This window comes from Gopherus evgoodei, chromosome 12 (genome assembly GCF_007399415.2).
Source record: "Gopherus evgoodei ecotype Sinaloan lineage chromosome 12, rGopEvg1_v1.p, whole genome shotgun sequence".
Classification (NCBI taxonomy): domain Eukaryota; kingdom Metazoa; phylum Chordata; order Testudines; family Testudinidae; genus Gopherus; species Gopherus evgoodei.
Window position 1 is genome coordinate 19,536,330 of NC_044333.1, and position 15,411 is coordinate 19,551,740.

The window sequence follows — 15,411 nt, forward strand, 5'->3', positions numbered from 1 at the left end:
GACGTCGGGCGTGCGTGGGTGACGTCTGGCGGCCTCTCTCATTCTGGTCCCGGTCCCGTCCTCGCTGCCTCTCGGCCTGTCCTGCCTGTGCCGCCCACCCGGCCCGTCCCCGCGCGATGGCGAACGTGGCCGACACCAAGCTCTATGACATCCTGGGGGTGCCGCCCGGGGCCAGCGACAACGAGCTTAAGAAGGTACCGGGCCGGGCGGGGGAGGCTCCGGGCCGGGCAGGCCCCATCTGGGCAGCCGGGAGGTCACGATGAAGCGGGGAGGCACCGGGCCGGGCAGCCGCGGGGCTCGGCCGGAATCAGAGCGGGCGGAAGGCCGGCCAGGGTCCAGGCCTCTAGGCTAGGCCGCGCCGTGAAGCCGGTTGGGGCCTGGCCGCCCGGCCGGCGCAGGGGGAGTGACTAGGCCGCAGGGAGGCCAAGGCATCCCGCCGGAGGGAGCTGGGGCGCAGGTGGCCGGTGTACCTGAGGGGATCGCCAGGGTTCCCTGCCCTAGAGCAGCCTGCTCTTGTCTCCTTACTTGGTGCCCGCTGTGGGGAGATGACCAGACTGGTAACTGAGCGCCAGGTGGAGACACCCCCTCCCCCCAATCTCCTATTCCTCTGTAAGGCAGGATCTCTGTGGTGCTTTGTTGATTGATGCCATCACAATTAAAGGCTTCAGCTGTAAAACCCGCTGAAGTGCAGTACGTTCCAGCCAGTACCATTGTCTGACCTACTTCAGCAACAGAACAGGCTCCGTTAGGGTCTTCCTGTCCCATCCCTATAGAGCTGATCTTTCCCAGGCTGAAAGCACCTAGGGAAAATAAACAGAGAAGTTGAGCAAGAGAGCCTAGAACATTGTAATCTTCATTACCCTGTACTCAGCGCTGACATCTAAACATTTATTGGTTACATTTAATGTTGTAGTATACAAGCCACTCCTCCCGCCTCTCTCTTCTCCCCTCCCCCAAATGGCACCACCCTTCACTTAAAAACTACACCAGAGCCTTAGTGAGATAGTTACTGTTCACAGCCTGTGATCGCATGCAATGATGGGTGGTACTGCTACTGTGAACTATACATCTCCATGTGATAGACAAATTTGTTTGGAGTGGGTGTTGATCATTATGAAACAACAAAGTGGAGGTGTCTTGATGAAAGGAAGCTATGAGCTGATCACAGCCAAATATGATCAGACAGTCTACAGAAAGAAATCGTTTAGGGTATCCTGTACATTACGTGAATGGAAAACCTGGGAATACAATTGTTTAATACATATAAAAAGCACTTGTTATGGAGCCCAAAGTATAGATTCAACACTGTTTAAAATGTACTTTAGCAGTTAATGTTAAGGTTGCCAACTGTCTCTATCAGTGTCAAGCGAATTATCTCTCATTAATTAGTTTAGATTTAACTGAGTGTCCAAATACTGTAAAAGCAGCAAAGAGTCCTGTGGCGCCTTGTAGACTAACAGATGTTTTGGAGCATGAGCTTTCATGGGTGAAAACCCACTTCGTCGGATGCATGTCCAAATACTGAGAACATACTAGCTACCCTAATACAACTGAGACAATGTATGTAGTTACTCTTTTAATCTGGTGTCAAGCCCTTATGCCAAAGCAGAAAAGAAAAGTGAAAGCAAAGCAATATAGCTTTATCATTATGCTGATGAGATTGCAAAACTATCTTCAGTGCTGATTAATTTGTACTAAGTACTATCTTTTATCTTCTAGGGCTGCAGCAGAAGGCTAGTGTAGGCCTAGATCCTGAAAATACTTCTCTGATTAACTATGCACTTGAGTAATTCTATTCAGCTGAATGGTTCAAACTAGTATGCTAAAAATAGCACTGTGGCTGTGATGGCTCCAGCCGAGACTCAGACTAGCCACCTGAGCTCAGACCCAGGAGCCTGGGTGGGCTCAAGAGCCCAAGTAGCTCTGTCCACACTAGGTTAGGAGGCTGCTCCTAGCTGCAGTGTAGACATACCCATAGTGATCTACTAAAGGTTTGTCTAAATAGGGATGTTATACTAGTATGAGCTAAGGTATGATTTTATTTTTAAAGAGAGTTCTTTCCTGGGTGCTGGCTGGTGAGTCTTGCCCACATGCTCAGGGTTTAGCTGATCGCCGTATTTGGGGTTGGGAAGGAATTTTCCTCCCGGGGCAGATTGGCAGAAGCCCTGGGTGTGTTTTGCCCTCTTCTGCAGCATGGGGCACAGGACACTTGCTGGAAGATTCTCTGCACCTTGAAGTCTGATAAACCATGATTGAGGACTTCAGTGGCTCAGACACAGGCTTGATGCAGGAGTGGGTGGGTGAGATTCTGTGGCCTGCATTGTGCAGGAGGTCAGACTAGATGATCATAATGGTCCCTTCTGACCTTAAAGTCTATGATTCTATAACCCCTTACGTGGACATTCTTCTGTGCCAGTATAAAAGTGACTTTTTGGTTTTGCTTATGTGACATATACCAGAATAAAAGTGTCTACACTGTGAGTTATACTGGCATACTCCATGTTGACAAGGCCTGGGGATTTTGCCGTTGACTTTTTCAGTGTATTCTAGAATATTTTGGTTATAATCAAGGCTCTGTTTTGTTACACTGGCTAAGTTTTACAGTAAGCATTCATATCCCCTCTTTACATTCATGAATGCAGAATATTTCATAATTACCCAGTGAAAAGATGGGTCTGTAGTTATAAAGCAGTATCTACTCCTGGGGGATTCTGTGTGACTGCACACTGGTGCAACCATGGGTGCAGTTGAGGGGATTGTTCCCCTACAAACAGAGATGAGGCATGGGAGGGGGGACATGAAGTTACATGCTACTGTGCCTCCCCTCCCCCGATTTCTGCAAGCACTGTTGCTGCCCAGCCAAAGGAGGCTATGTATGGGCTCTGCTGACTCTGCAGCTGAACTCTGGGTCCTACTGCTCAGCTAAATGTCACCTCCTAGATCCTAGTGCCAGTTTGTGCTCCCCTTCTGTGTGCTGGGATCCTTCCTGGTTTTTGTACAACAGTGAGTGCTGGTATTACAGCTGGATAAAGGGGGGTGGGAGAAAGAGGCAATGGGGAATGAAGGGGGGGTTGAATAGGGCAGAGGGAGGGGAATGTGGGAGTGGGGTGGTAAAGAAAAGGGATAGGAGAATTGTAGGGGGAAGCAAGAGCCCAGCATGCGGCATCCCATTGGCAGCAGCTGGGGCTCCTCCATTAAGAAGGCCCATTGAACCCTCACCCTGACAAATCCTCCACCTGGATCCCTCCAAGCCCCACAGATCCCCACTCCGCCAGCACCTAGACCCCCCTACAACTCACCCCCCCCAAGCCTCATCTCTCCATACGCAGACTCCCTCCTGAGCCTCAGCCATCTTCACCTGGATCTCCTGCAGAGTCCCATTGTCTGTGCATCTGGAAACCCTCCTCCTCCCCTAAATGAGCCCCTATGCATCCAGGTCTCCCACTGAACCACCCGTACCCAGATTGCCCCATGCAGAAACCTGTCACCCCATACTTGGATCCTGCTGGTCTGAGCCTATCCACCCACAGCTGGTACACCTGGCACAGTGGGGCAGGGCCTCAGAGTGTTTCTGTGTCGGACCCAGCCCTTGCACTGCGTCAGGATCAGGTGCAGCCTCACTGCCGAGTTCTTGTACCGGGGGAGGTTGGATCTTCAAGGTGATCTTCCACCTCATTGCAGCCAGTGGCCTGTGCTCTCCACTGCCAGGCTGGAGCCATATTTATTTATTGACAAATAAAATTTGCAGAATTTTAAAATATTGTGCACATAATTTTTAGGTGCAGAATTTTTAATTTTTTGACACAGAATTCCCTCAGAAATATCATTCTAGTCATCCTTGCACAAAAGAGGAAGATGTGTTCTCTACCCCAAGAGCTTTTAGTTTAAATTAAAATAATACAAATATAGTTCAAATGCAGCATTCTCAATAAATAGGTCAGTGAAAATGATGTGGAGATTGTAATACTATACTATAGAAAGGAAAAACCGTATGTAAACCCTTCTCAGCACCCTGCTTTTTCTTGTTCTTGAGAAAGTTTAAGTCTCTACTCTCTGAGCAGTTACCTTTTTTAAAACTTCTATTTTTAAAAATAGAACCCCGTTGCCAGCTCTGTCCGCATATCTATTCAAGGGACACTATGATAGGACCTTAACACATCAACCACACCATCAGAGGCTCATTCACCTGCACATCTACCAATGTGATATATGCCATCATGTGCCAGCAGTGCCCTGTGCCATGTACATTGGCCAAACTGGACAGTCTCTACGCACCATGCATCTGATAAAGTGGGTTTTAGCCCACGAAAGCTTATGCCCAGATAAATGTGTTAGTCTCTAAGGTGCCACAAGTACTTCTCGTTGTTCATATTAGTAAAGTTTCTTTCCTCTAAATCACAAGTAACTGTTATGACTCATTTGAGACAGTGTAATGAAAACTTCCCCAACTAAATTCAGCTCCTTAACTCTGAAGTGGTAGCAGGAAAATAGGTTATGCTAAGCTGTGTACAAAACATTGTTACTCAGGTACAGCCTTCTTAGAGAACCTACTTTACTTCCTTGTGCTACTGTTTCAGAACAATAGAGTTAAAATATTAGAGTCCACATACTTTTGTCCATGTACTTAATTCAAAGTGGTGCTAAATCTTCCTTGAGAAGTATGTAGGGAAGAGAATGAAGAAACTATCAATGTGGATTGATTGGTTGGGTTGGGTGAGAACCTGAGGCAGCCATTTTGTTGATGGACTCCTGAGGGGCATGACTTATCAGGACAGGATTTACATCCAACATGATGGTTTAATAACTGTGGTATGGAAATCCATACCCTCTAGCTAATGGTAATCCTCACCTCTTGTTCAAATTTAGAAATTACATTTTTATATCAGTAATGAATGCTGTGTAAAGAATTGGTTGAGTTGAGTTTCAGTGTAACACCTAAACCAGAATACAGAAAATCAACAGTTAAATGCTAGTTTTTGTAGTACTTCTGTTACTCTATGCACTGCATTAATGTGCCAAATCCATAAATGGGTAGTTAATACTGAATCAGTAAAATAAAATACCAGATACTTTCTGTTTTATTGTAGAGGACTCAACTCATTTGTTTGTTCTAATGGGCATTTGCTTTATGGCCAGATTCTGACCTTGTAATATTTTTACCCGATTATTGACTTAAGTAGGTGCTGGTTGCACACTTACAGGAGACATTTGTATCTTTCTCTGAAGAGTACAGGTTAATCAACTTGATTTATTCTGAAACCTGAAATCCATCACAGACTTAATGATTTGTGTTATTTTTTTTGTCAATTAGGCATACAGAAAGCTGGCCAAGGAATACCACCCTGATAAGAATCCAAATGCAGGAGACAAAGTAAGATTTTTTTTTTAATATTGAAATGTATTTATTTGTATTGCCATTGTATTTAGGGGCATCAAACAAGAGATTCAGGGCCCTGCTATGTTAGGACTTATTCATATATACAGTAACAAAAAGACAGTGACACAAAGAAATAATAATTTAGGTTGTGGCCAAGGACAAAGTAACATAAAAATGAGTTGTTGTATAGTAAGCAAAAGCCTCAATTCGCCACCTGCCTAGCTGGGGTCAGCTGGCAGTGCTTTGAGGCATTGTTGGATAGGTGAATGTGTAGGAGGGATCTGAAGAGTAAGGCAGCAGTTTTGCAGAGCTTTCTTGGAAGTGTTTTCCACTCATAAGAGATGGAAGTGGATGTGTTTGAAAGAGATGCAAACAATGAATTCAGGGTCACCTTCAAGGTAAAATAGGTTAGATGTGCAGGGCTCAGGTAAGTAACCTGTCTTGAGAGATGAAAAAAAGATGTTTCAGTGATGTCTCAAATGAGTTGGGTTAACATGACAGAAAAGTCGTCTTAACACTTACGAAGACTAACACATCTGGAGCTATGTTAATTGACTGTGTAGACTACAACAGGTTATTGTTGTTTTAACAACTCTTGAGGGTACTTCATTTGTTAAGCTAACATGATTAAAATACCCATTTTGTACATCAAGACAGGACCTTAAACCTTGTCTAGATGACAACTTTAAGAGTAACATTAATACTGTTAGCTAATGTGGTAATCACACATACTTAAATCTCAGTCTTGACAAGACCTTGGGGGTAAAGTTAAGAAGCTTGTACTTGAGCATTGAGGGAGAAATCAGTAGAGAGGTCAAGAGGATGATGCATTTATCCTTCATGGTAAAACGGAAGAAAAGAGTTGGATTCATACAAGCACAGCCAAATCTACCTGTTGTAAAGGTCAAAATTTAGACTGCAATGGAACTTCTGATGTGGAAGAGTATTTAAGGTTTTACACTCCCTCATGCATAAAAGCATAAAGTGGGACTATAAATCAGATGCTAGCATTTCCTTTGTGACAATCTTCCAAGTAAATCTGTTTTTATGAATGTAAAAGTAACTCACAGGCTTTTTTTCCTGACTTATTTTTCAGTTCAAAGAAATAAGCTTTGCCTATGAAGTTCTGTCAAATCCTGAGAAACGCGAGTTATATGATCGATATGGAGAACAGGGCCTTCGAGAAGGTAGTGGTGGAAGTGGTGGAATGGACGATATTTTCTCGCACATTTTTGGTGGTGGATTGTTCAGTTTCATGGGTAATCAGAGTAGAAGTCGCAATGGTAGAAGAAGAGGAGAAGATATGATGCATCCACTTAAGTGAGTATCTTGATACTGTGATTCTTCTAACTTAAGTTTCCAAAAAGATATGGTGAAGGTGAACCTGGTTTGATGATCATTGATGCTCTAGTGGGCACCAGTTCATTCAAAAGGTCTCTACTGTTTCCAACTCAAATTAATTGAAAGCGTTACTTCTAGATTTCAGCAAAAAAGAAACCGATCTTCCGGCATTACAAGTTTGCCTTTGGTAAGAGTGTTTTAAAAGAATAATATATGTGGTTGGAATTTCAAGTCTTACAGTCCATATCTTATTAGTCAGTGTATAAACTCTGCTTCTTTTTATAAACATTTAAATCTTTCCTATTCTTGACTGATTTGCACAAATGACTGTCTAAATTATTTGATCCTAAAGTTGTTTAGTGGGACATGTCAGCCTTCCAGCTTCCTAGTAACGTGGTGATATGTGTTCACTATCTAACCCAGGGGTCTCAAACGGCCCATGGAGTTATTTGCTGTGGGCTGCCAAGCTCCCCGTACCCCTCTCCCCCCCGCATCCGCCCTCCCAGAGTTATTTCCTGCAGCTGCCAAGCTTCCCCACCACCCGCCCCCCCGCACTGCATCCCCACTCCTTTGCCTACTTCCAGGTGCTTTCCAGGAGGGAGGGGGGAGGAATGAGGAGCTGTGTGCTCAGGTGAGGAAGCAGGGCAGGGGCGTGGATTTTTAATATCCCTGCTCATCTTCATAAGCCTACACCTTATTTTCACTGCTGTTTTCTGCAGGCTGAGCAGCTTCTTTCTGACCCCCACCGATGCTGTACTGTGGGCTAAGCCACTCCTCACATTAAGTGCTTAGTGTAATATCTGTTTTGCATGCCAGCTACTTCGTCTAGCAACTAGTACAGTACAAACAAACTATAATTAGCGTTTGTATTCTCATAACTCTTTTTTAGTAGTTTCTTTCTAAACACTGACACCAGAAGCAGTATTTTGCAGTTATTACTGAATGATTTCTGAAGTCTCTGGAAATACGCAAAATTTGGGAACTAAATGTTAGACAACTACTTTAAGTGGCTTGACTGTACTGATAAGAGAATCAAATGGTTTTAATTTTTTTTCTAGTGCTTTAGATACCTTGTAATCCAACGTTAGCAAATCTGACTGCTAAAGTGGTCATGGGAACAAACCAACAATATATCAACACAAACACTTTTCCAATGGAAATGAATAAGACAAAATGGAACTCCTAGTGCGAATTCTTAAGGAAAATATTAAACTATAACTATTATCCAGAACTGCTAGGAATTGTCTTGCTTGTGTTAACCCATCTGAGACTTGTTTTAGATCTCCTTTAAACCCTTCTTAATTCTTCAGGTGACTAGGCTAATTTGTTTCCTGTTGCTCTCTACTAGAGAGCTAACCTCAGCTCTGGCTTCTGACTATTCTAAAGCTTTTCCTTGCAGTATGTACATTTACAGTGGCATAGTTTCTAATGCGATTTCACCAGATGTGAAACTGTTCTGCAAAGTCTGGCTTAAAATCCTAAAAGATAGGGGTCTGTTTTTTTAATGACTGCTTATCTTAATGTAGTCTTTGTTAAAGTGTCAGTGTACAGAGTTTTACTTGCTCAAAAACTTACTGTTTAATGTCTCTTCTACATATGGCTGGGTTTTTGGCTTTTTTTTCAATAGTATTTCTAGACAAGGCTGAAGGTCACTGTGATTTTAGTTTTACCATAAATTGTCTTAGACAGTAGCTTGTACCTAAGCTAGACTATTAAAATGACTTTTTCCCGAAGTGATTAGAATGCTAATTCTGGAGAACTTTATTTTCTAGAGTGTCTTTAGAAGATCTATATAATGGAAAGACAACCAAACTACAGCTTAGCAAGAATGTCCTTTGTAGTTCATGTAATGGGTAAGTTTTATATTTTTCATTAACAGTGCTAGAACCTCTTGGCTGATTTTACTCTTAAATGTGTTAAACGGTTAATTCAGATTGGTATATAGCATGAAGTATAGTAGTTCTTCATGTGTAAGCTAGGAACAGGTTCAAGTATTGAAGCATGGAGATACCAAAATCTAACCTATAATGCAATTAATAGTGCTCTTTGTAAAATCTTGAAAAGACATCCTCTGTATCTTAGTGATAGATTAGCCTAATTGCAACTGACATTGCTGCATCAGTGCAATTGGCGGTGTAAAACTTAAGTTTGGTATTTATTTTCCATATGTTCTCAGTTATAATCTAACTAACACTTTCCAATTTAGTCAGGGTGGGAAGTCTGGAGCTGTTCAGAAGTGTAGTGCTTGCCGAGGTAGAGGTGTACGTATCATGATCAGACAGCTGGCTCCTGGGATGGTTCAGCAGATGCAGTCTGTGTGCTCTGATTGCAATGGAGAAGGTAGGCCAACTGTTTCCTGTGCTTTTAAAAATGTTTAATGTGGTTAGATTCTAGGTTCAATTGTAAATTGTCATATCTCATCTGGAGAATTGCTGATTTAGATGCATTACATGCATCCGACGAAGTGGGTATTCACCCACGAAAGCTCATGCTCCAATATGTCTGTTAGTCTATAAGGTGCCACAGGACTCTTTGCTGCTTTTACTGAATTAGATTGTAATTAGTGAAGTTTGATTTTTAGTCTGTAAAAGATATTTCTTCATGTATTGGAAAAGGAACACAATTTGGCAAAGTTTGTACTCTGTTTAGGGGAGGATTGGAACCTGAATAGCACGTGCTACTCCTTGGAAATATTTGGACATGCTTGCCCCAGTATCTTGCTGTCTGGTGCTAGCACTATAAAAATCATTTGCTCTTATGGGATAAATTTAACTTAGCATCAGGATAGATTGATTTAAATCAAAATATTTTAGAGCAACGTTTTGCATTTGTTCATTTGAGTTACTTTCCTAAAGAAAGGGTGATTGTCATTTATTTGTAACCATTGAAATACGTTGATTAGCAACTTATATATATCCTTTCCACTAAATTGGGTGCTGCTTCCTGTTAACCAGGGGATGCACTATATCTATACACTGAAGCAATTAAGAAGCTTAACTTGAATTCAGATTTCTAATTTTATGTTAGAAAATGGTGAATGATTCATTTCTTATTTACTAGACTAATTTTTCTTTATATTTTCAGTCACTCTCTGGATGGAAATTTGAATTCAATTAAATGCACTAAATGGCATTATTAAATAAAACTACCTTCAATGTGCTGGAAATATAACAAAAAAGTTAATGGAAGCAGTTTTGCATTTACATTTACTAACAAGGAAGTATTATCTGGTAGTTAATAATTGAATTGATTATTTCCGGGGTCATGTCCTTCAGTATTTTAGAACTAGTAGACCTCATCCTCTTTCACCTAGTTTTATTCAAAGTTTGAAAGAGAGGGGAAAAGAGAGCTTTACTTCAAACTAGGCACCAAACATACTGCTTGATATTTTTTATTTTAAATTATAATGATTTTAGTAAATTTCATTTCAAATTTAGTTTTAAATAGATTGTTAAAAAATAAACCCGTATTTAATTTAAAGTTCTGTAACTATCATTGATTTTTTGTATCCACTCGTCTCAGTGTTCCAAATATTATCAATTTATTTCTCCTTCAGAAACAAATGTTGAAATTGACATACAACTTAGTGTTCTTAACTTTCTGAAAGATGGAAATAATAGTGTTACATTCTATATTACTTTTGCTAATTTGGGCACATATGTGGTGGTGAATTAAACATCCTCTTCCAGGCATATATTTCCTGTATCTTTCTTAATTTACGCAACACCACTAATTTGTCTGAAATCATGTGCTTGTACTACTTACGATGTAATAGCTGAAAATGCTGAGCTGCAATAAAAATTTAGTTTTTAGTCTATTCTATAACCAATCAAACTTTTTACTAAAGAATTGAAAGACTCTGTGATTTCCTGTTTTTAGCTATTTTGTTACTTTGCCTGATTTAATGTAAATGCATAGTTCCAGTAGGACTGGACACATCTGCTGCATAGTAATGTTCTGTACACTTGTTTCACGTAGGAGTATGGCTTTAATTTCTGATGTAGCTAAATATCTGAACATAACAATTGCTTTCTGCTTGCAGTACGTAAATAGAAGAAGCAATAAGCACTGTACCAGCAACTGAAGTGATGATGGGATTGTACAGGATAGTTTTTTAGAATGTTCTGGTTATTGTGGTCTACCATAATAAGGCAGTTCCATATTAAAAATCTGCCCTTTAAAAAGTATATCCAAATAGGCTACAAACAAAAAAGCTCGTAAGAAGTATTGGATATTTTTTGGATAACCACTGTGCAGTCTTCTAGAAGCAATTCTCCTGCTAAAGGTGAAAGGCAAGCACAACTGTTTGTTCTTTACTGATGGTCCAAGGTGTAAAAAGGCTTTAAAAGTGAACATATACACTAAGAATGTCAGGTCCTCTTTGCAGGAGAAACCTGAATGGTGGGGTCCACTAAGCTATAACACTGAACCTGCTGCTTTTTGTCTCTCCTCTCCCTCGTGTCCCGTCTCCCCCCCCCCCCCACACACACACACTCCCCCTGGTTACGTCTACACTTACAGTGATGTCTCACCATCTGTACAGGTATAATAGCAGTCTAGATGGTGAGAGACAGCTTAGGTGAGTGGAGTGCCCTACATACCTGAGCTGCCAGAGGTCATACGCTACACTGCTCTCTACACACTCAAGCAGTGCCTCCCACTTTTACGCTGCTATTTTAGCTGTGTAGTTTCCTCCCGCCAGAGCCTTTCCCACAGTCTGAAACTCAGCCTCCATACCCCAGAAAGGAGAACTGCACCTTAGTTTCAGTTTTGTCCCATTACCATTAGGTTCTCAAAGATTTTCATAGGTGCCCCAAGCAAAATGAGGAAAGGAGGAACCTGACTCCTTATAACTTACTTTTTGTTTAGAGGTGGAGGGGTCCGTTTTTAAGACATGAAGAGCAATAAAAGCCACAGACAAAGCTTATTTTGCCTTGCAGGTTTCCCTTAAATGCTCATGCTGTTTGGAACTGGAAGTCATGGTTCTTGTTCCGTCAGGCTTACAATCTGAGTTCTAACTCATCTTCCCACAAAATGATTTTGAAGATCTCATGCTTCTTAGTGCCTTTTGGGTCCTCTTGCTTCTCATTAGGAAAACATTAGATTAGTTTTCCCCTTGTGGGCACACTAACACTGAAAGAAAAATTTTTCCAAGGTTATTTGAGATTGGGGAATGTGCCCAAGAGAACCAATGTATGGTAAAATAGTGGTACTGTAGTCCTCAAATAAGGAAGAAAAATATATTCTTAGATTTTTCAATCCTTCTTTCTCTAGGTGAAGTTATTAATGAAAAAGACCGTTGTAAAAAAATGCGAAGGGAAGAAGGTGATCAAAGAAGTAAAGATTCTTGAAGTTCATGTAGATAAAGGCATGAAACATGGTCAGAGGATTACATTTACTGGAGAAGCAGATCAGGCCCCAGGAGTGGCAACCAGGAGATATTGTCCTCCTGCTCCAAGAAAAGGAGAATGAGGTAACTTGTGACTTAATAGATGAAGTAAAGTTGGTGGGTTTTTATATTCCTTAGCAATATTTAACTGTAGGATTGAGTACAGACACTTAAAATTACCTAGATTACGTTAAACAATTGAGGAGAGAAACTGAACGTACACATACATGGCTCATTCCTAGTGGTAACTGCTATAATTCTGAGCTAGAAGTTCTGTCTATAGATATGCAGAGGAGCACACCAAGTATCCGGCTCTCTCAATATGGTCATAAAAAGTTACTTTCCTAATTGAAGCAGGGTTTCCCTTGGAAGACTTACCACTATGAATGTCCTGTCCTTGTTGTTGTGCACCTGCTTCAACCCTGGCATGCATAAGTAAAGCTGAGTATAAAGTCAGCTGTTGGTTTTTTTTTTCAAAGGCTGTCAGATGAAAACGGGGAATCTCCCTCAATCTTCACTTGCTGTAAACTGCTCTCTGCTTCTGTTAACCTAGGAAGTGTGACAAAATTTGGAAATATTAACCCAGATAAGTAGCATGGTCATGCTGATATTGCAGTCATCATAGGACCCCTCCTGTAGACCTGCATTTGGCTAATTGCATTTTTATTCTGTCTTGGCACATCTATATTTCTACACAGTATATACTTTGGAGAATATTTTCATATTTGAACTAAGTACTGTAAAACTTATTCTGACACAGTACACTATGCTAAATTACTGGAATATGTTATTTAAGGAAAGTTGCAGTATCAGTAAAGTCCAGGAGAATGTTTCCATGCTTTAATGTGGTAACTTTTTTGGCAAAGTTCAGCGCATTAGGTAAAGTAACATAAATGATGGTTCAGTATTATGAAAACAGCATATAAAACTATTGTGTGAAATTGTGGGGTGCAAGCTGTTCATTTTCCGGTGTTCCATAAACAAAATAAATAATTGTGAATTAAAGTTCATACATATTGCATTGTTCTACATGTCTGTCTGGTTTCCCCTATGCTCAGTTGCAACTTTGTGCTCCTCCCTACCCTTGGCTGTGATTGGGTGAAGGGAAAGGAAAGCTACTGGGATAAGCAATGTGACTTCAAGTGTCAGCTAGAGTAGCACTAATGTCAGGTCAGATATTCCAGGATTTGAAGCAGAGGCCTTCTGAGTCTTGGTCTTCTGATCTAGCTATGTCTGCTGCTGTACTGTCTTGTACAGTAAAACATATTGTGGCTTTCTCCTTTTGCGATGACCATGTTTACTGGTAATGCTTAGGTCAATCCTCAGTTGCTTTTTAATAAGCATGTTGCAGTTCATGAATATGTGGACAAAAGATTGCTAGCATAATTGTTAGTATGGTGGTGAAATGGTGATATTGTAAGGTGTTTGTTTATATGATGAGAGGAACCTAAGCAGCAGTTCTCAAACTTTTTAACAACCCAAGGACCTCCATTTTGATTTTAAAATTTTTCGCACACCCGCAGATACCCTGCCCAGCCCAAGGCCCCACTCCTGCCTTACCTCGACCATCCCTGTTTCTTCCCCTTCCTCCCAGTGCCTGCTGCATGCTGCTGAACAGCTGTTCCCCAGCATGTAGGAGTCACTAGGAGGGAGAAGGAGTTGATCAGTGGGGCCAGTGGCCCTGGACATGATTCTGCCCCCTCCCCTGAGTGTGCGCTGTCCTCACTCTCTCCCAGTGCCTCCTGCACAGAGGAACATGTGGGGGGGGTGGGGGAGGAGTTGATCAGTAGGACTGTTGGCCCTGGACATGATTCAACCCCCTCCCATGAGTGAACCCTGTCCCGGTTCTCCCCCTCTTTCCCAGAACCTCCTGCATGTCAGGGAACAGCTGTTCCTTGCCGTGCAGGAAGAACTGGGGGGGGAGAAGTTGATCAGTGGGGCCCACAGCCCTAAACTTGATTCCGCCTGCTCCTCCCCCTCTTTCCTAGTGCCTCCTGCAGGCTTCTGAACAGCTGTTCCCGGCATGCAGGAGGAGCTGGGAGGAAATGAGGGATGGAGATGGGGGAATTGATCAACAGGGCCCATGGACCCCCCTGGAGTACCCTCGCAGACCCCAGTTTGAGAAACGCTGACTAAAGTATTAAATCATTTTGGTACCATAGTTTCAGTGTACTGAAAAGCTTGAGCAAAGGTGAATCTTGAGGCCTGAATAGCTCAACTGTGTGGTACTGAAAAATGCTTCTCAGTCACTTGGGTGACTTCTTCCAAGATGGGAGAAACTAAGACATTGGCAGGTTCTTAAATTTGGGTTTAAAAGCTGAGACAATGACTTTTACCTGAATGTGTTTGAGTTTGTAGGTAACGTGAAACTACTAAAATTGTTGTCATGGTTGATATGCCAGCTGAGACTAAAATATATCTGCTGGTTCCAAAAACTACTTGCTCTGGGGGAGAAACTCTGCTGTCTTTTCACAGACATCAGCATAAAACTGTTGCAGTATTTATTTTCAAGGACAGACATTAATGCTGAAGAAAAACTTTCCAGCAAGTCTTTTCTTGCTGTGCAAGAAAGGATAACTTTGAGGATGAAGTCATGAACCAAGTTTTATATACTGTTACCCTAAATATCTGTATGTTGTGAGCAAGTAAGTAGTGAACAACTTCAGGTATCTCTAATAGAGTTGTGAAGGGGAAAAGGAGCAACCTTTCTGGATTCATGCCAATGGGCTAACAATCCTTCATTCACTTCACACCTCTGTAAATGCTTCATTACAGATCAGTTAAAGCAGCTGTGATCTTGATTGACTACATAGATGACCATTAAAACAACTATACACAGCTGGTTTGGGCTTAGTCCTGAGGACTTGGAACAACACTCCTATTTCATGTATACCACATGACTAAGACACTTCCAGTTTGTCTATTGCACTGAAGATACTTCTGAAAGACTTCATGCTAAAGTTAACTGAATGCTTATAAGGGCTGCAGCACTTTAGCAGTGAGTCTGAAGTACTACTCTAGTAAAATAGCTTAAAGCCTTTAACTGTATGTGGACTGTCTTTGTGCTCTCCCCCCCTTTTTTTTAAATCTGAAAATAATGGCATGATCAACAGCTAGCTTTTTTATGAACATTCTGAGGCTAAGTGAAATAGTCTTGAAATATATAATTTTGTTACCTAGTCTCCATTGTGTTGTGATTTTTGTCTTTAGATAGGAAGATCTTTGGGTCAGGGAAAGACTCAGTCTGTTGTATAGTCACTCAGCATTTTACAACTCTAATTGTTTCTAATGAATATGGAACCAG

The 15,411-nt window shown here is 41.5% G+C and overlaps 2 protein-coding genes across 2 annotated transcripts in view; one reads left to right on the forward strand and one right to left on the reverse strand.

Annotated features, from left to right (window-relative positions):
- DNAJA2 (DnaJ heat shock protein family (Hsp40) member A2) overlaps positions 1–15,411 on the forward strand; it is a 17,658-nt gene continuing 2,247 nt past the window's right edge. Inside the window, 8 exon segments of the mRNA XM_030581702.1 lie at positions 1–194; positions 5,312–5,371; positions 6,474–6,697; positions 8,491–8,571; positions 8,925–9,058; positions 11,993–12,021; positions 12,023–12,145; positions 12,147–12,191. Coding sequence (XP_030437562.1) covers positions 117–194; positions 5,312–5,371; positions 6,474–6,697; positions 8,491–8,571; positions 8,925–9,058; positions 11,993–12,021; positions 12,023–12,145; positions 12,147–12,191 — 774 coding nt within the window. The 5' untranslated portion in view covers positions 1–116.
- Positions 12,198–15,411, reverse strand: part of LOC115660359 (borealin-2-like) — a 25,974-nt gene continuing 22,760 nt past the window's right edge. The window contains exon 10 of the mRNA XM_030581705.1: positions 12,198–12,656. Within this exon, the coding sequence (XP_030437565.1) occupies positions 12,615–12,656 (42 nt within the window). The 3' untranslated portion in view covers positions 12,198–12,614. The remainder of the gene's footprint in view (positions 12,657–15,411) is intronic.